The 24,274-nt window shown below is 43.4% G+C and overlaps 1 protein-coding gene across 1 annotated transcript in view; it reads right to left on the reverse strand.

Moving 5' to 3' along the window:
* LOC147424616 (mitochondrial carrier protein MTM1-like) overlaps positions 1–18,257 on the reverse strand; it is a 69,427-nt gene extending 51,170 nt beyond the window's left edge. The window contains exon 1 of the mRNA XM_086500775.1: positions 17,921–18,257. Coding sequence (XP_086356901.1) covers positions 17,921–18,175 — 255 coding nt within the window. The 5' untranslated portion in view covers positions 18,176–18,257. The remainder of the gene's footprint in view (positions 1–17,920) is intronic.
* Between the last annotated feature and the right edge of the window lie 6,017 nt (positions 18,258–24,274).

The raw sequence follows: 24,274 nt of genomic DNA on the forward strand, positions 1-24,274 counted from the left end.
CCTACAAACCCTAATTTTTGCCAAAAACCCTAATTTCCGAAAATCGCGGAGGCTTTTTTTTGTTTTTTTTATTTGAAATTTTATTTTATTTTTTTAAGAGAAAAGACTCTAAGAGAGAGAGAGAACTGATGCTTTTTATTTTAAAAGCTTTTGGGGCTCTGCTTTTGGGCATCCCTTGTATCTTTAAATAAGTGGTGAGGGCTTCACTTCTCAGAGCATATGGACGTAGAGTCTGAGAATGAATCCCGACCCACTCTCTTGTACTTTGAACTGATTAATACAAAAAGAAATACCGAAAGGGGCGCCAGTCTTTGGGACCAATATCTCTAGGCACGGAACTCTGCCGGGCCAGTGCAAATCTATTGTGATCTGTGAATTGTTTTGAAGTGCTTATTTGGTGCTGTCGCGATTGATTCTTGACTGGAGTGTCCAAGTCTGTTACAGTGGTATCAGAGCACCGCCGATTTCTCTTCTACGGGAAATTCGATCCCCAATTTTTTTTCTCGCGGCACTTATGGCTTCAGGCAATGATCAGTCGACTCCCTCTGCATCTGGAGATGCGGACAGGGATCACAACGAAGATTCCGGCAGAGAGTATGGCCCGCCTTGGCCTACTTAGGCGGAGCGGCGAGAGATGGAGCGTCGCCAATTGATCGGTGATGCAACAAAGATGATGCTCAATTTTGCCAAGGACCCGAAGATGGCAAAATATATGAACCAGACCTCTTTGAAAGAGGTACAGATGTAGTGGCAGAGAACCACAACACCACTCCCGAAACCCGCTCTCAAGAAACTTTCTGCCTCCAAGAAAATATACGGAGAAGGAACTGCAGAACGTGGTTGATGCACGGATTGCTCAGCCTTTTGACGCGCAAAAGAAAGCCAAAAAGCACGGCAAAAAGCAGAAGAAAAGCACTGACTTTCCAGGTTATTTGGGTCGTCGGTCGACTTTTGACAAGGCAAAGAAACAGAAGAAGCGTGTTCGATTTGAAGGAGTACCCAGTTCTTCTTCTTCTTCTTTTGATAGTTCTTCTAGCTCCTCGGATTCGAGCGAAGAAGACAGAAAAGGTAAAAAGCGAAACAAAGCTTCGGAAAGGGCAAGAAAAAGGCAAAGAAGGCTACATCTCGCCCAAAGACTGACAGGTCTACTGAGACCTCATCTACAGACAGCTCAGATTCCGATGACGGAAAGTTTTATGTGAACAAGAAGAATTTTTACAAAGCTAACCAGTATGACTTTCTTGAAGATAAAAGCAAGAAAGTCCGAGAGTTTAAGGAAGGTGGCCACTCGATCAAGTTTGATACTTTTTCAGGAGTAGATGCTTCGAAGGCTGTGTCTTTTTTACAACAATTTGACATCCCTTTCACGAGAGGACGCTATTCAGAGCACTCCAAGATTCGGAGAGCTACCTCTTACCTTAAGGGGAATGCTCGTACTTGGTGGTCCACGCTTCTTTTAACAAGACTGCGCCAGTTAAATGGCTAAAATTTAAGAAGCTTTTTATTTCTTCTTGGTTGACGCAAGAATATGAACGAGATGTACGAGCTGCTTGGAACCATCTTCGGATGACCAAGAAAGATACAATCAATGCTTATTGAGAAAGATTCTGCAGCTCTTTTCTACCCGCCTCTTCATTCAAGAAGATCTCGTTCAGAGTACAGATTGAACGGTTTACCTTGGGTCTACCTACAGAGATCCGAGATCACTGCTTGGAACAGAAGTCAGCTTCTATTCAGGAGTTGATGAGTCATGCAAAGCGGAGCTGTGCCATTCACTCTGGCAGTCTGACCTACCCCACAGAGCCATGACACAACGAGCCGAACAAACTTCTAGGAATGAAAGTAGACAGAAAAAGAGCAACCCAGAGAAAAATGATGCACGACCCAACCTTACTCCCGAGGAGAGAGCTCGCTTCATCAAAGAGGGAAAGTGCTTTGGATGCGGGGAACAGGGACATATCTTCGCGAAGTGCCCTAATAAGGCACACAAAGAACAGAATGATAAAGACGACGGCAGGTCTGAGAGTTCGAGAGCAGCTGAGGAATGTGGTAGAAAAGGCAGATAGAAAAGCAGAACTGGTACCACATGGCGTGAAGTCCGCTGTCTTGCAACTGACTCAACACACCTATAAAAGCACTCAAATGCTCAGAAGCTGACTTCGAGTCATCAAGCTACATATTCACCAACTTTTGCATCAAATGCACCTGGTTCACAAGCGTGGTGTTTTCATAATTGGACTTTAGCTTTTGCCATATTGCATAAGCAGAGTCCAAACGCTTGATGTCCATCAAAATGTCATCATTGATAGTCATTTGATGTAGACCATAGCCTTCTTATTCAACCTAGCCCATTCTTCATCAGACAAACCTTGCGGCTTATTCTCTTCCAATGCATCTTCACAATCCTTCCAAGAAAAGGATACCTTGCATGCGTTGTTGCCAGAGGTCGAAGCCTTGACCATCAAACCGTTTGGTTTCCATCAAACTTTTAGTGTCAGATGTGCGGAAGAGAAAGAAGCCATTTTAATTTAACCACAAGTGTGTATACAAGAGAGATGCAATAGGCTGAAAATTTCAACAAATAGGTGCAACCACAAGACTTTGCATACAATAGACCACAATTTCTTTACATGAAACTGTCCAAATCTGAAATTTCAGCAGGATGCAGTGCAGGATTGGGGCAAAGGCAGGAGGCACAGAGTAGCAGAGAGCTAGTGCTAGCTATCAAAGCAGGAAGAGAGAGAGAAAGAGAGCTCACGTTTCTGGGGAAAACTCAATAAGTGAGTTTTGGGTTTTCCCACTTTTATTATAAGTGACTTTAAAAAAATGTGTCCAGAACCTGGACAAAGTATAAAAATGTACAAAAGGGGGTTATTTAGGCCTTTAACCCAACAGTTTCTTGATTGCCGATTTAATGGGTGGTTTTGTGGCTTTCTGTCACTGAGTGTGCACTTCTGCAATGGATTGCTGAGATAAAAATTTTGCAAATTGAGGATCATTCGCAAATTTAATCATCTGCTTTGTGCACTCATCAACCTACTGTCAACATTCCATCTCTTAGAGTTCGTATTGAGTAGGCCGAGCTGGCTCGTACTCTTCCTTTGTTAATTCGATTGAATCTTCTTCGAGATCTCCTCCCGCATTAGCACATGGAGAAGAGGTAGATTGATTTTTCTTGGAATCCATAAGTTTCGCAAGAAAAGGATCGGATTTCCCGATTGAAAAGAAATCAGCCGCGCTCTGATACCAACTGTAACAAACTTGGACACCCTAAGTTTAGATTCTATCGCGACACAACAGAGATTCACTTTAAAACAGTTCACAAAAGACGACACTGCTCGATGTAGTTCTATGCCCAGAGGTATCGGCCCCAAAGACTGACGCCCCTTTTGGTATTTCTTTTGATATTAATCTGTGTGCAAAGTACAAGAGCCCGCGGGTGCTCACTCTTTGTCTCTGCGTCTAGATGCCTAGAGAAGTGAGCCCAAAAGGCTTATTTATTCTTACAACAGAGCCCCAAAATCTTTTAACCAAAAGCTTCTAACTCAAAAGCATTATTTCCAAAAGCTAGCCAGCCTGATTTGCAGAAATCCGTATTGTCCGTACAGTCAGCATAAAACACGAAGGTCCGTACGTATCAAGTCAGTCAATCAACGCGTTCTGCAAGTTTCCGTACACAGCCACGTCAACCAGTTGGCGCGTTTTTCGGGCTGTTGCCACGTCAACAGGGGATGTGTTTGTGTGTGTGTGGGCGCGACCTTGGGGACCTGCCACGTCACCAGTGTGTGACATCCAAACTGAGTATGAGTTACACGTAAGATGTAAGAAGATGGGGGCGGAAATGCAGATGTTTTTTGAAAAGCAATCTGAGTGCTTTTCAAGAAAGCAGATACTTTCCCAAAAAGGAATCTATGTATGCATAACATCTGTGCATGAGACTGCATCCAAGGACACCTAGGGTGAGTTTGTAAAAGCATAGTTTTCAGCTCATAAGTTTTTATTGAGTCTTGAATTGGTTCATACCCTTTTTAAAATTGACCCGCCGCCCACTTGACAAGCGAGCAGCCCATCTGCAACCTCCTACCTATAAGGCTAGGCACCTTCACCTACTATCTTTGGTGCCACTCGACACCCTCTCCCTCCGTTTAGTAGCAAATATGGATTGTTTACTCGATCTATTTGAAAGAATTGAATGATGAACAACGAACGAACATGTCTGAATTGGAGAAAGAACAACAAGAATTTATCCACACACATGCTGACTGTTTCTCAGAAGACCAACCAGGCGATTTACCTCCATCTCGTCTTTAGGACCACACTATTGATCTAATCCTTGGAACCACACCACCAAACCGGCCACCTTACCGTGTTAGCCAAGCCCAGAATGAAGAAATCATGAACCAAGTGAAAGACCTTCTTGAAAAGGGTCTCATCCAACCTAGTACTTCACCTTATTGTTCTCCGGTTTTACTAGTACTAAAGAAAGACGGATCTTGGAGAATGTGCATTCACTATAGAGCTCTCAATAAAATCACCATCAAGAACAGATTCCTAATTCCAAGGATCGATGATATCCTTGACAAACTTCAGGGATCCTCTAGTTTAAGCAAGATTGATTTGAAAAGCGGATATCATCAGATCAGAATAGCCTCGGGAGATGTCTACAAGACATCCTTTCGGACAAGCATTGGTTTATACAATTTTTTGGTGATGCGTTTTGAATTTACCAATGCTCCAGCAACTTTCAACCAAATGATGGATAGGATTTTCCGAGAGCATCGATCTTTTGTGGGCACTTTCTTTGATGATATTATAGTTTTCTCCAAGAATGAAGCAAAGCACCGACACCATCTGCTACAAGTCTTTCAGGCATTGCGTGATCATAGATTGGTTATTAATGCCAAAAAGAGCGAGTTTTTCTTGCCGAAGATACATTTCTTGGGACACATCATCTAAGCAGTAGGAGTACAAATGGACCTGGCCAAAATTGAGGCTATCCGCAATTGGCTTGACTTGAAGAATGTTCATGAAGGTAGAAGCTCTTTGGGCTTGCGTTCTTACTACCGGCGGTTCAATCGAAAGTTTGTAGAGGTAGCTTCACCTTTGCACTTACGGACTCAGAAAGAAGTCCCTTTCTCGTGGGGACCGACAAAGGTGACTGCTTTTCAAACACTTAAGGAAAAATTGACTATTGGACCAGTGTTGGCTTTGCTAGACTTGAAAAGCCCTTCGATGTTTTTTGTTACGTTGTGGTCGTAGTCTGGGAGCAGTCTTGATGCAAGAAGGCCATGTGATTGCTTATGAAAGCAGAATGTTTTCAAGGCCAGAATTGGTAGCCCAGATTTACGAGAAAGAGCTATTGGCAGTGATCCATGCTCTTACACAACGGCGATATTATCTACTCGGAGCCGACTTCACAGTTTTTACAGATCATTAGAGTCTGCGCTATTGGTTTCTTTTATAAGTTTTGAGGTAGGCACAAGTAGCTAGAGAATTCTCGGCAACAATAGTAGAGCGGATGCTGAAATAGGGAGGATTGAGAGAGACTTGCGGAAGATTCTAGAGAGAGCAAAGAGATCGCTACTATTTTTTTCAACCATAAGGGGACAGCGCTGCTTCTTTTTTATTAGCCTTCTTTTTCTTTGAGTGGTCACTTTTAAAAATAATATGAACAAGTTCATAAACTCAATAAAAACTCAGTGAGCTGAAAACCGATGCTACACGGCACTTCCCAAGAGTCCCTAGATGCAACCTCATGTACAGATTCAATGCAGACATAGATTTCCTTGCGGGAAAGCATTTAAGCACTTCAAAATATCCTACTTTTGAGAAAAAGCTTCTTAGAACCCATCTTTATTCTTGTGCCTACGTCTTTACACTTAATCCTTTATCAAGTACGGATTTTCTCCCAGACCAAAGGAATATTCTCTTTTCGATGCTCTCATCACCCATCATGTGATGCATCAGGAATACCCACTCTCCGGTCTCTCCCACCGAACTACCGGTACACTCCTTCACGATACTTAATGTCACCCATCATATGACACATCAGAGTTGTCCATTCCAAGTGGTTTTTATCAATTCCAATAGATCTACAATTCCAACTTTTACAATTCAAGTGTATACATTTAAATATCCTGATTTCAGTAAATAGAAATTATTCTAAAAATAAGAAAATAGTCCTTCTTCCTGCAATGAATTGATGATACCATCCAAGGACGACAGCGGATCTTTCTTCTTTAAAACAGTAACAATTTGATGGAATTTATCGGGTAAACTTTTTAACAAATCAGTTATGAGATCTTCTTCTGGCACTGGGGCTTCTACATAAACAAGTTGAGTTATAATACTCTTCACTCGGTTAACTAAAGATGTAATGTTTTCATCGGCACGCATAGCAAGAGAGTACAACTCCATCTCTAGACTCATCATTGAATACTTAGCTTTAGCACCAAAAACCTTCTCTAGCTGTATCCAGGCAGCGTTGGCAGATTGCACGTCATCCAAATGCAACATCCCTCTAGCTTCTAAATAGTTGTCCTAACTGTACTGCTTGTACATATCCTTCTAGAATCTCGGGATAAGATGCTAATTCTTGCTCAATCATCCACTGAGCGTCCACAGTAAGATAGTTCTTGAGCTTTAATGAATACTTCTGTGTAATCTTTGCAAATTTTAGTGGTCGCCCTTGATAATGAATGAGCTACTCCGGTTGGAGTATTTCTTCCGTTTTCTCAACCTCAAGAGGTTCCTCAGCAATAGGCTGACTTGGAGGCGGTCCCACGTATAGCCGGAGTAAACTAACATGGAAGTCATTATGGATCCTCCAATTAGGCAGTAACTCTATTCGGAATTATGGATCCTCCAATTAGGCAGTAGCTCTAATCGGAATGTCGCATCATTCACTTGGTCGATTATCTTAAATGGTCCATAATAGCTTTCCCCTTATGTACACTTTAGTCTTGCCTTCTTAAACTTGAGTAAGACCAATTGACCGACTGTTAAGTCCAAATTCCTTTTGCGCTTGTCCACAACTTTCTTATGTTTTTCTTGACAACGTGATATTGCTCTCTTAACTTGCCCATAGGCAGTGTCATATCCCGAACAAACTCATCAGCTACAAATCTTATCCTTGGTTAAAAGGATCAATGGAAGCTGTCACCAACAAGAGCGCACATGAATAACCAACAAGCTATAAATAAATAAACTCTCAACCAAAAGAGACGAGGGAGAAGATCGACACTATATTGGGGACCAGAAGATGGGTTGGTCCCCCCCTTAAAGAGAATCTTTATTAAGAAGAAACTTTTAACAAGCACAAGAACCAGAGAGACCCCTCCGTTCTAATTCTCACACTCGATGGTTGATTCCTTCCTTCCTGTGCAGGAATTTCTGAGAGGCGAGCTCTCAATTCCGTTTGCACACGGAGTGTGGAACTCCGCAGACTGTTCCGGATTTTGTTTCCGGAATCCCCGAGTGTAGGCCAATGCTTCCTTGCTCCTTCTCCGTGAAAAGCACAAGCACGAAACAACTCCTCGAAGAGCATATTCACAATCTGTACCGATTGCTCCAAGTGCGGAAGAGCGACCTTCACACACTGACTTTACGTGTTCACTTGCAAAATCTCGGTGGCACGATCCCTTGTTGCTACCGCTGACAGAACTGTTGCGAGAGAGGGAGCGCTAGCAGCTTTTATAGACTTCTAGGACTAGCACGAATAGTTGGGACACTTCCAGTAACAATAGTAGCAAAGTGGTAGCGTTGAATTAGTAGAGGGAAATAGCGTTGAATTAGCAGAGAGGGAAGAGAGAGAAAACTTGCATTGATTTAGAGAGGGGAGATCGCTACTGTAATTTCACTCATGAGGCAACTGTGATGTTTTTTAATAAGCCTTGCTTTAATTTTTTTAATTGGCTGCCCACTTATCAAGTGAACAACCGGTCACTTATTAAACAAATGTGAAACCTATTCAAAACTCAATAAAAACTCTGTGAGCTGCAAACCGATGCTACACCACGCTTCCCAAGCATCCCTAGACACAGATTCCTTGCGAGAAAGCTTTCCCGAAAAGCACTTGAAAATATTCCGCTTTTTTTTTTTAAAGCTTCTCAAACCCATCTTTATTCTTGCGCCTGCGCCTTTACGCGTATTCCTTTTTCCGGTTCGGATTTTCTCCCTTACCAATGGAATATTCCCTTTCCAATGCTTCCGCGACCCATTATGTGACGTGTCAAAATACCCACTTCCCTGTCTATCCCACCAAACTAACAGTACAACTTCTTCGCGATGTTTAATGTCACCCATCATATGACAACAGAGTTGTCCGTTCCTCATGGCTTTGATCAACTCTAGAAGATCTAAAGTTCCTAACCTTTACAGTTCAAGTGTACACATTTGAGTATCCTAATTTCAATAAATAGAAATCACGCTAAAAAATAAGAAAATAATCCATTTAGCAACATCTCTCTAGCTTCTAAACAGATTATAAACAATTGTCCTCAATTGTAGTTCTTGTACATATCCTTCCAAGATCTTTAGATAAATGCTATTCTAGCTCGGTCATCCACTACGCATCTACAATGGAATAATTCTTGGACATTATTAAAAACTTCCATGTAATCTTTCCAACTTTGGTGGCCGCTCCTGGTGATGAATGATCTACTTTTCTTCCGTTTTCTCAACCTCAAGAGGTTCCTCAGCAATAGGCTGACTCGGACGCGATGCCACATATGGCCGGAGTAAACTAACATGGAAAGCATTATGGATCCTCCAATTAGGCGGTAGCTCTAATCGGAATGGCACATAGTTCACTTGGTCAATTACCTTAAACAGCCCATAATAATGATTGAAAAGTTCTTCCACTTTTCCTCTATGTCGCTTGTTTCGATTAATAACTCCATGTTTCTTCCGTGCTTAACCGCAGCTTTCTTATGCTTTTCCTAAGAGCATAATATTGCTCTCTTTACATGCCCATAGGTAGTGTAGGCAGTGTCCATATCCTGGAAAACTCATCCGCTACAAATATCTTATCCTTAGTTGAAAGGATTGATGGAAGCAAAAGCTTACGATAAAGAACGTGCCCTTCTTGTAGACGAATACAATATTGGTATATGCGTACTCGACAAGGGGCAAATACTTCTCCCAATCAGACACTCTATTCGACACATAGAATTTCAACATATCCAACACTGTGGAATTAGCGATCTCACTCTGCCCATCCGTTTGAGGACGGTAAGCAGAAGAAAAATTCAACTTCATGCCAAGGTTATCAAACAAGGCACGCCAAAAATTTCCTGTCATGCGAGGATCTCAATCACTCACAATAGACTTGGGCATCCCATAATGCTTGAAAATCCGTGCTAGAAAAACCCTAGCCATATGATCAGCTTTGATCGCTTTGATCGTATTCCTGACTAGAATAAAGTGAACTTGCTTGCTAAATCTATCCACAATGGTCTAGATTGCATCATTTTCGATCAGAGCCTTTGGGAGATTCATGATAAAACCCATGGTAATACTCCCCCATGGTTGATCAGGCACACGCAAAGTTTGGAGTAACTAGGGCGGCTTATGCCAAGCGTACTTGACTTTTTGGCTAACCAAACATTCCCTGACATATTGATCGATGTTTGTTTTAAGGCTTGACCAAAACAAATATCTTTCTAATGCTAAAGTCGTAGGGAGAATACCCGGTGACCTCCTGTCACAAACTGCTGACGTCTCAATGAAGAACAGAACCAACCTGCAGATCTTGGTCGAGGAGCCTAAACCCTAAGAAGCAGAAGAAGTTTTACAAACTTGCAAAGTCTTGCCGAGTGGCCTAATTTTAAAGAAGAGTTCCCACCAACTTATGGGACCCCATCCGATGGGGCCTAAGTAACCTTAAAAGATTAAATAGAGCGGAGCCCACACACACACTCAACTAGTGTGGAAAACTGATGACATGGCATCTATATAGACATCCCACATTTTACGCTGACGTGGCAACTATACGGATGCCCGGATTTCACGATGTCAAGTGCTGACGTGGCATTGTACGGATTTCCGCGTTTTGCGCTGACATGTGCTTATTGGAAGTGTATGGAATTCTCTATTTTGCGCCGACAACTTTTTGGCAAGATGCTTTTTGGACCAGATGCTATTGAGTTTAAAGCTTTTCACGTCATTGCTTTTCAAGGCCAAGGGCCTTTAGATTTGTGCAAAGGCTGATTCTCTGGCACGCTTCAGTAATAAGGTGCCAAGGGTTGAGTACCCGACCTCGGCATTGTACTGAGTTCAAGCAATATAAAGAAATACCGAAAGAGGCGCCAAGGGTTGGGGCAAGTGCTCTCTTGGGGTGGAAATCTGCCACTCCCGGCTCGTGTCATCTATCTCTTTCAGTTCATTTGTTATGTGAAGTGCTTAAAGTTGTTCAATCTCTTCTTTTCCGTTGGCACGTGGTGCCCATCCCATGACACCTCCATAAGGCGAAGCATGTGCTTCATCCATGATTTTCTTCCTCAATGGTGGCAACGCCACGCAAATTGCTTGGTGGTGGTAGAGGTAACCATCCCAAATGGAATAGAGATATTCATTCTCTCAAATCTATAACTTGCTCCAAATGGAGAAGGAGTCGAGGTCATTTGGACACAAATCTGGAAGTGATTCCAATTCTTGGAGATAAACAGAAGTAATTGCATTCACCGTTGGCTGTCTAGACAATACGTCCGCAATCACGTTCTTACTCCCAGCAGTATGAAGGATCTTGAAGTGAAACATGGACAAAAAGTTGGCCCATCTCGTCTGCTTCTCAGATAGTTTCCGTTGCGTTAGGAAATATAGCAAATTCTGACGATCGGTTTTGATCACAAAATCTACTCCTAGAACATAATGCATCCAAGTAGACAAGGCATGAATCACAGCTATAAGTTCCTTCTCATAGATCGGAGAATTCAATTCTACATCTTTAAGCTGTCTACTCTCGTAAGCCACTGCATGGGCTTCTTGGTTAAGCACTGAAACGATGCAATCACCTGATGCATTGCAATGAACCTCAAGTGGTTTCTGACTAGCAAAATAGGGCCATGGCTTAATATATATTGGAGCCTATCAAATGCTCCTTGTTGTCTCAATCCCCATTTCAAAGGAATCTTCTTCCTTGTTAGGTCATGAAATGGTCATGCTACACGAGCAAACCCTCGGATAAACCTCCGATGATAGGGACACAATCCCAAGCAGCTACGGACATCATGTACCTTAGTGAAAGTTGGCCAGTCTTGGACCACCTCATCTTGGCTAGATCCATATCCACTTAGTTATGAGAGACTATATTGCCGAGATAGTATATCTCCGTGAGAAAGAACTCACTTTTCTTTGCATTTGCATGCAACTCATGCTTTCACAGTTCCTCAAACACTATGTCTTAAGTGCTTTTAATGTTCCTCCTCAATCTTTGAAAAGACGACACTCCAGTACAAGCTCGGTGTGGGCTGAAAATTCGATCCATTGTTTCATTGAGTGTAGCAGGAGCATTGGTAAAGCCTAAAGGAATCACCAAAAATTCATAAAGTCCAAAGGTAGTGCGAAAGGATGTACAACTTCAAGGGAAATTTGTAACAGACTTGGACACTTCAAGTCAAGAATCAATCACGACAACACCAAATAACCACTTAAAAACAATTCACAGTTCACAATAGATTTGCATTGGCCCGGCGGAGTTCCGTGCCTAGAGATATTGGCCCCAAAGATTGGCGCCCCATTCGGTATTTCTTTTTGTATTAATCAATTCAAAGTACAAGAGTGGTTGGGTCTCACTCTCAGACTTTGCGTCCAGATGCTCTGCAAAGTGGGAGCCCAATCCACTTATTTATTTTACAAGGGTTGCCAAAAGCGAAGCCCCAAAAGCTTCAAATCAAAAGCCTAAAAATAAAAGCAAAGGCTCTTTCTCTCACAAGCTCTGTTGAGCTACAGAAAATAAAGCAATAGTTCTCTCTCTCTCTCTCCTTGCAATTTGCGTAGAGCAAAAAGCATCTTTTTCCCCAGTGCAAAATCCGCTACTTTTTCTAGGCCTTGCCGTACGATGCCACGTCAACATGTTTGCGCATTTCACACGATTTTTCTATTAGGGTTAGGGTTAGGGTTTTTGTAGTTTTTAGGGTTTTTGGCAAATTTTAGGTTTTGCAGGTTTTAGGGTTTCAGTTCTCGGGCAACCACGTCATCACTTTGTGACATACCCCCCTCTTGAAAGCATTGTAATCGCCCGCGATTACGCGGGCAAAACAGAGAAAGGCCATAAACCGTCTTAGCAGACACTGACTATTAGTACCTACGCACTAGGAACACACATCTAGCACATGTACCAATCGACAATCACATCACACGACATCACATGACATTCAACATTCATTCGGATCTTACCATGATTTATCGACAATGTAGCTAGCAATCGCATCTAGATCCAATCGAGACCTCATCGATGTCCGATTGACTAACCCTTATTGCAACCATGTCTATTCGGGATCAATCAAACCACAATGCTGCAGTCACTTCGTCTATTACTTCCTGCACTTAAAAGAAGTCAAGAACAAATCAGTATCATATTCAGGAATTCCATTTCATAAAGTCATACAGCAGAATACTGTCAGCTTTCAGTATCCCTGAAGCTCAAAGAGAGATCAATGACTCTAGTATCAAAATCAAGGCATCTGTTGACAAAGGAGCGGAGTAACTCCCCTCTTGTGCATCCCACTCCACCAGATCTCCGGCCAAGCTGAAATCTGGGTTCCATTTGGAGTAGACTATACTAAATCAAAAGCCTCGAGGTAAAGTTTCACAATCTGAGGAGTATCTGCTAGGTCCTCCTCCTCCATCCACTTCCCATCCAATGCAGGATAGTTCTTGAACTTAACCAAGAACCGCCTTCGAACTTTACCTTTATTCTTCGTATCCTTATGTGCCAATATCTGTTCAGGAACAAGGATCTCATCGTTTTCTTCCACTTCGGGTTGCTTATCAGGCTCCCTATCACGAGACACATCATCTTTAAAAGGTTTCAAGAGACTCACATGAATTGCATTGTGAATCCTCCAAGTATCAAGCAGTCTCAGTCAGAAGGAGACATCATTTATCTTTTCAGAGATCTGGAAAGGTCTATAGTATCGCATACTAAGCTTTGGAGAAAGCCTCTCCTTTCCCTTTTTCTTTCTCAGGCGTGCCTTCTCAAAACTTAAGAGCACCCAATCATCCTCCTTCAATTTCAAGTCGCGACGATGGCGATCCGCTGCTTTTTTCTGTCGTTCTTGAGATTTCTGCAAAGTCTCCCGAACCTTGGCAAAAGCCGTATCTAAGTCTCGCGTATATTCATCCGCTTCAAAATTCTTATCTTTCGTGCTTAGGAAGGATAGAGCCTCCGCAGCACCTTCGACAATCTCGAATGGCGCCTTCCCCGCCATCGAAGAGTGTATCGTGTTATTGTAGGCAAATTCCACCAAAGGTAGATACTTTTCTCATTAAGTCTTTTGATCCGTGATATAAGACTTAAATAAATCTGATACCACTGAATTCGCAATCCCAGATTGCCCGTCAGTCTGCGGGTGGAACGATGACGAGAACTACAACTGCGTGCCAATGTTCTCCCAAATTGCCTTCCAAAACCAACTCGTAAATCTAGGGTCCCTGTCGGAGACAATCGTCTCAGGCATGATTGTCTCACGCATGCCATGTAATCTGATGATCTGGGCCACAAACAGTCTCGCTAAGTGATCCGACTTGACTGTCTTCTTCACCGGAATGAAATGAGCCTGTTTGCTAAATCTGTCAATAACAATCTAGATACCATCGTGACCACTTTGTGTTCTCGGGAGATCAAAAATGAAGTCCATTGCAATACTTTCCCAGGGGCGGGTGGGTATGGGTAAAGGCTGTAACAATCCCTGTGCTTTATGCTTGTCAAACTTGACCTTCTGGCATACTAAGCAGCTAATGCACAAACTCTTCCACATCCTTTCAGAGTCTCGGCCAAAAGAAGTATCTCTCTACCCCTTTCATGGTAATAGCAATGCTACGGTGGCCTGTAAAAGGTGGACAATGGCATTCAGTCATAACCTTTTCTCTCGACGGCTGTGTAACACAGAACATGGTTTTTCTCATCAAGTAGCAATCCCGAATGGATATCCCGCTACTGTCTCCCCATCCCGTATCCGTGTGAAAACGTTTGCAAAATCTATATCTGAGGCATACTGGTAGACCATATCCTCGAAGCTCCTATGATGTATCGCGGAAATAGCCAAAACCAACGGCTTCCGAGGCAAAGCATCTGCCACCACAGAAGTCCTGAACATGGACAATCTCGAAGTGAAACTGTGACAAGATGTTCGTCCACCGCATCTGCTTTTCCAAAAGTTGCTTCTGCGACAAGAAGTAGCGCAAACTCTGATAGTCTATAAAGACAGTAAAATCCGCTCCGACTAGGTAATGCAGCCATTGAGTAAGAGCATGGATAACCGCCAAAAGCTCTTTCTCATAAATCTGTGCTATCATTTCCGGCCTTAAAAACAATCGACTCTCGTAAGCAATGACATGGCCTTCTTGCATTAAGACCTCACCCAGACTACGACCACAAGCATCACAATATACTTCAAATGACTTCTGCAAGTCGGGCAAAGTCAAAACTGGTCCCATAGTCAATTTCTCTTTCAATGTCTGAAAGGCAGTCACCTCTATGGGTCCCCATGAGAAAGGGACTCCTTTCTGTGTCAAGATATGCAAAGTCTGCAAACTTTCAAATAAACCGCCTGTAGTACGAACACAGTCCCAAGAAGCCTCTAACTTCATGGACATTCTTCAAATCGGGCCAATCACGGATAGTCTATCTTGGCCGAATCCATTTGCACTCCTACTGCTGAGACAATGTGTCCCAAAAAGTGTATCTCTAGTAGGAAAAATTCACTTTTCTTTGCATTAATCACTAACTTGTGATCTCGTAATGCCTAAAAGACCTGAAGCAGATTATCTCTGTGTTTTGCCTCATTCTTGGAAAAAACAATGATATCAAAGAAAGTGTCAATAAATAGCATGTACTCTCGAAAAATCCTGTCCATCATCCGGTTAAATGTCGCAGGAGCATTGGTTAAGCAAAAAGGCATCACCAAAAAACTCAAATAACCCAAAAGTTGTCTGAAAAGTAGTCATCTCCCGACACGATTCTGATGTGATGTTATCCACTCTTTAAATCAATCCTGCTGAAGCATGAGAAACTCTGTAATCTGTCGAGTATATCATCGATCCTAGGAATCGAAAATCTGTTCTTGATGGTGATTTTGTTGAGCTCTATAATCGATGCACATTCTCCAAGATCAATCTTTCTTCAAAACCAACAACACTGAGAGCAATACGGTGAAGTACTAGGCTGGACAAGACCCTTTTCCAAGAGGTCTTTCACTTGGTTCATAACCTCTTCATTCTGTGCTCGGCTCACACGATAAGGTGGCCGGGTCGGTGGGGTGCTTCCAGGTATCAGATCAATGGTATGATCTTCAGGACGAGCAGGTGGTAACTCGCCTGGTAGGCCCTCTGAGAAGCAATCGGCATGAGTGGAGAAAATCTTGGCGTTCTTTATCAAGTTTAGATATATTTGTCCTATTCTTATCGCTCAATTCCTTCATAAAGATCTAGTAAACAAACAGAGTGGATTTCATTAATTTAGAAATGGCCGAAGCCGATACAATAGGGACATACTCGCCCTTCAGTTTAATGTCAAGTACAATGATTCTACCCTTCTCTGTAGTCACTGTCGCTTTTCTCGCCCGATAATCGACCGCAGCATTGTTCTTGCGGTACCAAGGAATTCCTAAGAGAACATCACAACCTTCCAAAGGCATTATGAAAAAGTCCTCATGTCCCAAATACCCCTGACAATGCAACCGAAATTTGCCAATGACAGCAGGTCTAATGGCTACGTCCCTGCCGGGTGCCGCTAGAGCAGCCTCTGCAAGTGGTCTCATCCGATCGGGAGTGATCTCGAGCCCCGTCGCCAATTCTAATGAAATGAAGTTAGCCTTGGCTCCTCCATCAAAGAAGGCTAGGGTCTCTTGATCTTTCACTTTGCCCCAAGCTCGGCAAGATTCTATACTCTCGTCCATGGTGTTGAGATCGATACCCACACAATCTAGAATCAATCTTGTTTTCATCTTGCCTTTTCTTCCACGTTCCTCAACTGCTCTTGAACTCTCAGGCTTTTCGTCGTCCTTGTCATTATGTCCTTTCTGTGCCTTTTTAGGGCACTTCGTGGAGATATGTCCATGTTCCCCACATCCAAAGCACTTCCCCTCCCTGATGAAGCGAGCTCTCTCCTGAGGAGTAAGCTTGGGTCGTGCATCCTTCTTTTTAGGGTTGCTCTTTCTCTTTCTACTTTCATTCGTTGAAGTCTGCTCGGCTCGTTGTGTCATGACCTCATCGGTAGGGTAGATCAGACTGCCAGAGTGAATGGCAAAGCCTCGTTTCGCATGACTCGTCAACTCCTAAATAGAAGCTGACTTCTATTCCAAGCAGAAATCTCGAATCTCTCTAGGTAGACCCAAGGTAAACCGCTCAATCTGTTCTCTGAACGAGATCTTCTTGAATGAAGAGGCGGGTCAAAAAGAGCTCCAAAATCTCTCGCAATAAGAGTCCATTGTATCTCTCTTGGTCATCCGAGGATGATTCCAAGCAGCTCGTTTATCACGTTTATACTCTTGAGTCAACCAAGAAGAAATAAAAAGCTTCTTAAATTTCAATCATTTAACTAGCGCAGTCTTGTTTAAAAGAAGCGTGGACCACCAAGTTCGAGCATTCCCCTTAAAATAAGAGGCAACTCTCCAAATCTTATAGTACTCTTGAGTCGCGTCCTCACGCGAAAGCGATGTCAAACTGTTGTACAAAAGACAAAGCCTTCGAAGCATCTTTGTATCTCTCTCTCTCTCTCTCTCTCTCTCTCTCTCTCTCTCTCTCTCTCTCTCTCTCTCTCTCTCGGCATTCCATTGCGTCACCTTCGACAAATACTACCTAGGCCGGATACTATAAACCATAACGGGAACTCTCTCCAATGCCTACACCTAGCAAACACTGGCGGTGCTCATGTGCAGTCATAGGGTATGCAACTATCCTAGAGAGCTAGGACATGCACGACAAGCTCAGTGTACCACGACACTTCCTAGGATGTCCTAAACTCTAAACGTACGGGTTATAGATTGTCCACATGCACATTGCATGTGGACATGCACATCTTGCGTACAAGTTCAGTGTACCACAACACTTCCTAGGATGTCCTAAACCCCTAGACGTAGGGGATATAGTTTGTCAACATACACATTGCGCATGTCAGTTGAGGCTCTATTTGAAACAATATCCATTCTTCATCATATTGAAAATATGGGGACCGGCTCGTTTAAGAGGTTCTCGAGACAACTGGCAAAGTCAAGTGACTAGAGCACATGGTATGCTTCAGCCACAAAATCTGTACAAGAGTATGGGTATAATTTGAGTGCACCACATACGAAGATACACAGAGTGGACTTGCAAAGCACCGGCACACTAAGATGGCCTACTGCAGAGAGAAGCTTCTCATGCTGACACATGACAGCCTTATAAAAGTAGCACCTGCACTCCTCTTGCCTCATAGTTTACCCTTGTCATTGCTAAGGAATCTCTAGATGCTCTGTAACGCCAAATGTGTGTGTGTGTGTGTGTGTGTGTGTGTGTGTGTGTGAGAGAGAGAGAGAGAGAGAGAGAGACTTCCATGACAAAACTTGCAAGGAAGAGTGTGACTTCTAACGGACAAACTTAGAAGTAATCACCAGAGAACCATGTTCCTCAAAATTTGGAAATAAACGGTTCGATTGTTGGCATTATCACAACAATCAATGCAAGATGTCGTGACTGCGCCCTGTGCAGGAGCTGAGCGTACCTTGACAACATCGAGGGGGTTGACGATAATGGCGGAAAGGAAGGCAGCTCCGGCAGCGGATACCGCACGCTCAGTGAAATCAAGTTTGCGGTCGTCAGGCGTATCAGGAGTGAAACGGGATTGAGTGGCCGAGTTGCCTTGAGAAGCAGCCGTGGCGGCAGCCCCAGGGTAGAAGACGAGACCTTTGTATGAAGAAGATGATGGATTGCTGGTACTTGTGGTGGTGGTAGTAGGCTGCTGTTCCCGCCCAAACATCACTCCCCACCAGCCCCAACCCTGCCACCTCTACGCCGCCTCCTCCACTTCCTCCTCGATGTTGCAACGTGTTACCCTAGCCTAAATACCACGCTAAGGGTTCTTTTTGCCTTGCTAAAACCTCACCTCCAAGGTACCGTTGGCGTAGGGCCTCCCGGCGAGCTGCTTGCGTGTACCTAGAGCCATTTTTATGCCCAAAAGAGGGAGTTCGACAACCAATCTAGAGAGAGCATCGGATAATGTACTCTACGCGGAGACACGAGGGGGAGGACTTGTCGATATGCCATGTTTAGCGAATCACTAGACTATCCAACATATGGCATTTAACAAGCCATCTAATGGCATCTACTGCATGGAAGTGGGGTGCGAATTGGGAGAGCATCGTGATCGTCCACATGGCGAAGGGGGGCAGGGCTAGGGGCCATCGTTTATGCCAAACATAAACCGGGGCAAAATATCACGGGACCTCGGGGCATTGATGTGGCAATTTTGGCAAGCTTTCTAAGGAATGGCTATGCCACGTAGAGGGCATCGTCACATCATCGTTTATCGGACGAGTGGGACGGGTGGTTGGCTGCTTGCGTGATTGCGAGGGGGTTAATTCTACAATAAAGGATTTTTGCAATTGCAAGTGTTGCATGCATGCAAAAATGGGAGGCGCAATCAACTAGGAGGGCTCGCCATTGATTTGCTTGAAGGGACACGGGCCTGTGCAAAAGGATAAACCCAGGCATAGGCCTAAGGGCAAAAATGGAGGCTATTGGAAGGGAGGGAGTAGAAGAGACGTTCGGCCATTCATGGGATTTGAATGACTCTCCTTTGGAGTAGCTGCATGAAGATGATTACATCTTGGGTGATGCTTATTGTGCTTTTAGCGACTCAGAGGCTGATGGAGATGATGCCTCAAAAGCAAACGATGACTCATGTGACAAGTGAGATGGAGGATTTCTTTGAGCCTCAACATTCATGATTGGATGCCTTTTCTTTTGCATCGATAGATACTTTGAATTTGATAGGCTGACATATAGCCTCATGATAGCATGCATCCAGTATGGGAAAGCAATTACCGTAGGTGCTCTCAAAGTCGTGGACAAGCGAGGCTTATTGGACTCAAGGAAGTGGGCAAGAATGAAAGGATTGCTACATGTGATAGTGGACCAAGGTGGCTCCATGTTTTTGTTGTTGAGAACAAACGATTTACATGCATAGAACATTGGGAAAGCATTGTATCAACATGCCATTCAAAGCAATTATCTAAGTTTACAAGAAACCATGGTAGCCATTGCATCTACATGGTGCACGAACATGAGGCGGCATGGAATTTCACTTGCATATGTCAAGGAGTTCTGAGGACACTTGTGGTTGTGCAATGTTTCCTTCCTCGTGGAAGTTTATAGCTATGAAGTCCACCCTCCTAGTTTGACAAGAGAGTGCTCGGGTCTACAAGGCATAAAGAAGAGCCCCTATAAGGATGAAACGTGCAGTGAGGAACGCATGGTGCATAAGGTGTCCATAGTGTGATAAACAATATTTCTATCAAGCACAACGTAAATTAATTATGCGACAATGTTCCTCCAAAACCATAATATCAATTTGTGTGCCATCCATCAACAAGGCAAAGCACAAAGAGCAATTCATGATCATCGAAGATTACGTACCTCAAACAAGTGCGATTGCCCCTTGGGGGCGGTTACAAAGCAAGCTCAACGGAGCGAGCTTTTTTTTTCATCCCACCACCAATACCTCCCATTACTGCCCCTTACCACCCATGGCCACCACCATCCTAGCCCACCATTGATGGTTGCTAGTGCTAGCTTACTGCCACCATGTGTTGACCCTCCTCCTACCACCACCGCCCATAGTCGCCCCTACTCCCTCTAGTGGACTAGCCAAGGACCTCCTCTCTCTCTCTCTCCCCCTATGAGGATCGGGGAGAGCACACACACACAGAGAGTGAGAGTGAGAGTGAGAGAGAAGAAGGCACATCGGAACATAGTGATATGGGTGGGGAGACTCAAAGAGTGAGCAGCCCCCTATACACTCTAATTATATAAATGTATAGAAGTGAGCGGGCGCCCATAGATTGGGCGATCGAGCACGTCATAGCGGCATTTCCTCTAACATTCTCCCACTCAAAGGCCAATGTGCCTCTAAGTAAGAGAACATAGTCTAATGACTATGTACAAGCAACCCACACCCACTGGCTTGCTAAGTTGATCTACATGCAGCCGTATCGGCTCAATTGATAGACGAGCATGCGTATTCATGCTAGAGTCTGCACGTAAATCCCACAGACAACTCTCTATGGTCTGTAAAGCTCCACAATGCATCATGCTAGTGTCAATCACTGAACAACTAACAATGCCACAATTGTAAATGCTCCCACTGCAACTGATATCTCGGGTTTCAACCTCAAAAGGTCATAGATGAGTGTCCCAAACACTTTTGAAATTCATGCAACCTCGGCTAACATATCCCTATCAACCGCCTCTACACTATGTGCAATCCATGCACCATCAAGATTAGAGACAAATGGATGTGACAAATCAGGGGTGCTCAACATTGCGAACGTCTCTGCATCCATCATATCGTGCTCTACGTGTCCTAACATAACCATGTTAGCATCTAGCATAGGCATATCAAAGAACTCCATGGTGTCAATATCTATTTGTGTCTCTAGGGAGCAGACCCACTCTACTCCTATCCACACAAACTTTGACAATTCTTGTTGTGTCTCAGTAGAGCAATGCTGCTCTAAACATATATTCGCAGACACAACCTGCGCAGCACTGAGCTCATCTACAAAAGACACATGTCTTGTCTCTCGCTGAGTACATGTCTACAAAAAGATCGAGACCATGCCATCTCAAATGTGATCCACGTGCATATGGTAAACCATACCATCCAATGGCACCTCTCGGAAGGACCAATGAGCCCAAATGCATTGTAAAAGATCGCTCTCAAAGCGAAGTATGGCATCCACAATCTTTGAGTTGACCAATTGAGATCAAACTCACTGTCATGTGTGACGCACATGTCTAAGCACATATTATACGCCACTCGGTAATGACAGTCACCTCTCGTGCACCAACTATGTCATGCAATGAACCATCAATCAAGTGTACACTGCCAAGCATCTTGCTAGAATAGCTACAAAACCAGTCACGGTGTGGAGTGACACGAAACATAGCATCCGCATCTAGCAACCACTGTGAAGGAAGTTCACAATCCATAAACATAAGAACATGAGGAGAAAAACACGAAGCAAATGTGACATCCTTGTCATCGTGTACTTGCAAATGTAAATCAATTGAGAAATAACATCAATTCCATCTTGAAGCAAACATGTCTCCCGTGCCATCTCATACAACAAGAGCAATGCCATCTGACATGCCCTAAATGACCACAATGCCAACACATAACCTTTTGACGTGGACGTGAATGCCTTTGTCTCACACGACTTGTAGATGACTCAATCTGTCATACATGACATGTAATCTCCGCCCTCTCTCTGCCACAACTCAATGGTCCATGCAAACCTCGTTGTGTCAATGCACGAAGCATACACTCTCGCCATGATGCAAAGTCTGAATCATCAAACCTACTCATCCTTGAGAGGTCACAATGTGAATGATCACTTGTCTCTGCCGTGAGACCAAAGTAGCAAACTAGAAGGCAAAACTACTTGTCCAAACGCACGTGCCAATTGTCCAAAAAGTATGGCACCAAAGATGCAAAACTGTGAGACATCTTTGCCAATGTATAAACCGCATCAACCACTAAATCTCTCTATCAAAACACGTTGCCACCAATGCACGAGTGTGACAATTGTCAATGAGAGTGCAAAAAAAAGACCATTTGTAAACATGAGCCAAACCAAGCTAAAGCACCTCTCTAGAACCTGTCACAAACCTGGCAACAAATACGACAAACCCTACTTTGCCAAAACACTGGCAATCGTGCACTTTTGGAGGTAGATATAAAAACACTCAAGAGTATTAGCTAAGAACCAGGCTCACACCATGCAATATCGACGCATACACACACTATCTCCCACCTACAAAGAACACTGCACATAAAACCTTGATTGCCACCTACAATCACAGCCTGGATTGCATTAACCATTCAATGTTGACTCAAAACCATGAGAAAATGCACATCAAACCACACTCAAAATACATGCATAAACCTCTGAAGATATATGTCTTATCTCTAGCCTAAGATTTACAACAATCTCCCACCTGAGAGCAAACTTGCTGCCAATACTACTCACACACTCGAGAGCAAACCATGTGCAAAATCCTCAATTCACATGACAAAAAATCATACAACGGAACAACAACAAAATGGTATGCAAACCGTAAACCAATGTCTCAAGCAATATGTGAGCTGTTCACCGAGCTCGCTAGTGCATACACGCACTACATGCACAAAATGGTTGTATCAAATGCCAAATACCAAGCCATATAGCAACGAATACTCGAGATGCCACAAATCTCCCACTCTAGGGTAGATGTAGCCGCATAACAAGCTACCACACACAAGGTGTCAATGGCATAAAGAGGCAAACACTAGATGCAAATTCCAACATAATTTTAATAGCAGAACAACATAAAATGGCTCACAAAACCAAAAAACTAGCCATAATGATTAACAATCCGGGAGTATCTCTCGATTGAAATCTCAAATGTAGTCTACAATAGTGCATACACGCTCAAAGAATCAATGAGCGTAGAAGCTCCCACAGTGTGATACATTAAGTTGAGTACGAGCAACTTGTGGAAAAACCCAAAAGTTGCCCAATCTAGGAATCAATTGACCGGCTCAAGAGTGTCGTGAAAACCCTTGCATGAGTGTAGTAGCTCACTCCCAAGAGAGCTGGCTCACACCTCAACTCAAAAGTATCATCGCATACGACTCACTAGCCCCATACTACTACATGCATAATCAAAAGCATTCACAAAAACAACCCATCTCGATTTCTTGCTTTCTCAAGCTTTGATTGAGGCCGATGCTCAACGATGCGAGGGCGTGTGTGTGTGAAGGGGTGTGTGTAGGACACACACTCTCACACCTTTCTGCTCTCCTTCTCTATAGCACTATAGAAACCAAAAACACCAGCACTACTGTAAAAGTTACTAGCGTTGCTATTTTTATTTAATTTGTGCTATCTTTTGCTTTAGTGTCCAATGGTGCCTGACCTATTGCCTTGCGTTTTTCTTCTGCATTATTCAATGTTGCCTTATTTACAGAGCATCAGTACTACCTTGCAAGGCTTCATAGTGGCGTTAAAATATTCTCTCCAAATTTTCCTAGCATGCCTTTTTCCAAGCTTTTACACATGATTTGCTTGCATGTATACCTACAGAGCCTTAGCGTCTTGTTGCGGTTGGCTCCTACGGGAGGGGAGGGAAACTAGGTCGATAAGTCATCTCATTGTCGAACCTTGCTCTGATACCAATTGTTGAGCGTGCACACACGCACACACACACACACACACACACACACACACACACACACACACACACACACACACACACACACACACACACACACAGAAGAAGGCACACACTAACACAATGATATGGGTGGGGAGACTTAAAGAGTGAGCAACCCACTATACACTCTAAGTATATAAATGTTGGGCAAGGCTTAGAGGCCTTTGCTCCAACATCTCTCTCCCCTACTCCCCTCTTCCCCTCTTTCCCTCTCACTCTCTAACCCTATCCCCCTCTCCCCCCCCCCTCTCCCCCCCCCACCCCCCTCTTTTGAGACTCGAGGAAAGGAATTGAAGAATATGAAAATTGGAAGCGAGCACTTTTAAACAATAAGAGGAAGTGCTAGTTGTGAAACTTCAGCCACCAATCGAATCATAGTGAGATTAAGCTCTAAAGTATTGGCTTAGAAATGCCTTATGTCTGCACCCTTTTATATCTTTTGGCTCCTAAAGGCATAGATTATGCTTGAGTCTTAATGTACATTCTTTCCTATCATAATACAACTCTACCACTCACAATTGCTAGTTTGGAAAAAAAAAGGAAAAAAGATATTGCTCTATGATGATAATCTAAACAATTAGAGGTAGAGAATGAGTTAGAA

The sequence above is a fragment of the Adiantum capillus-veneris genome, chromosome 25 (genome assembly GCF_014529385.1).
Source record: "Adiantum capillus-veneris isolate H3 chromosome 25, ASM1452938v2, whole genome shotgun sequence".
NCBI classification, from domain to species: Eukaryota; Viridiplantae; Streptophyta; class Polypodiopsida; order Polypodiales; family Pteridaceae; genus Adiantum; species Adiantum capillus-veneris.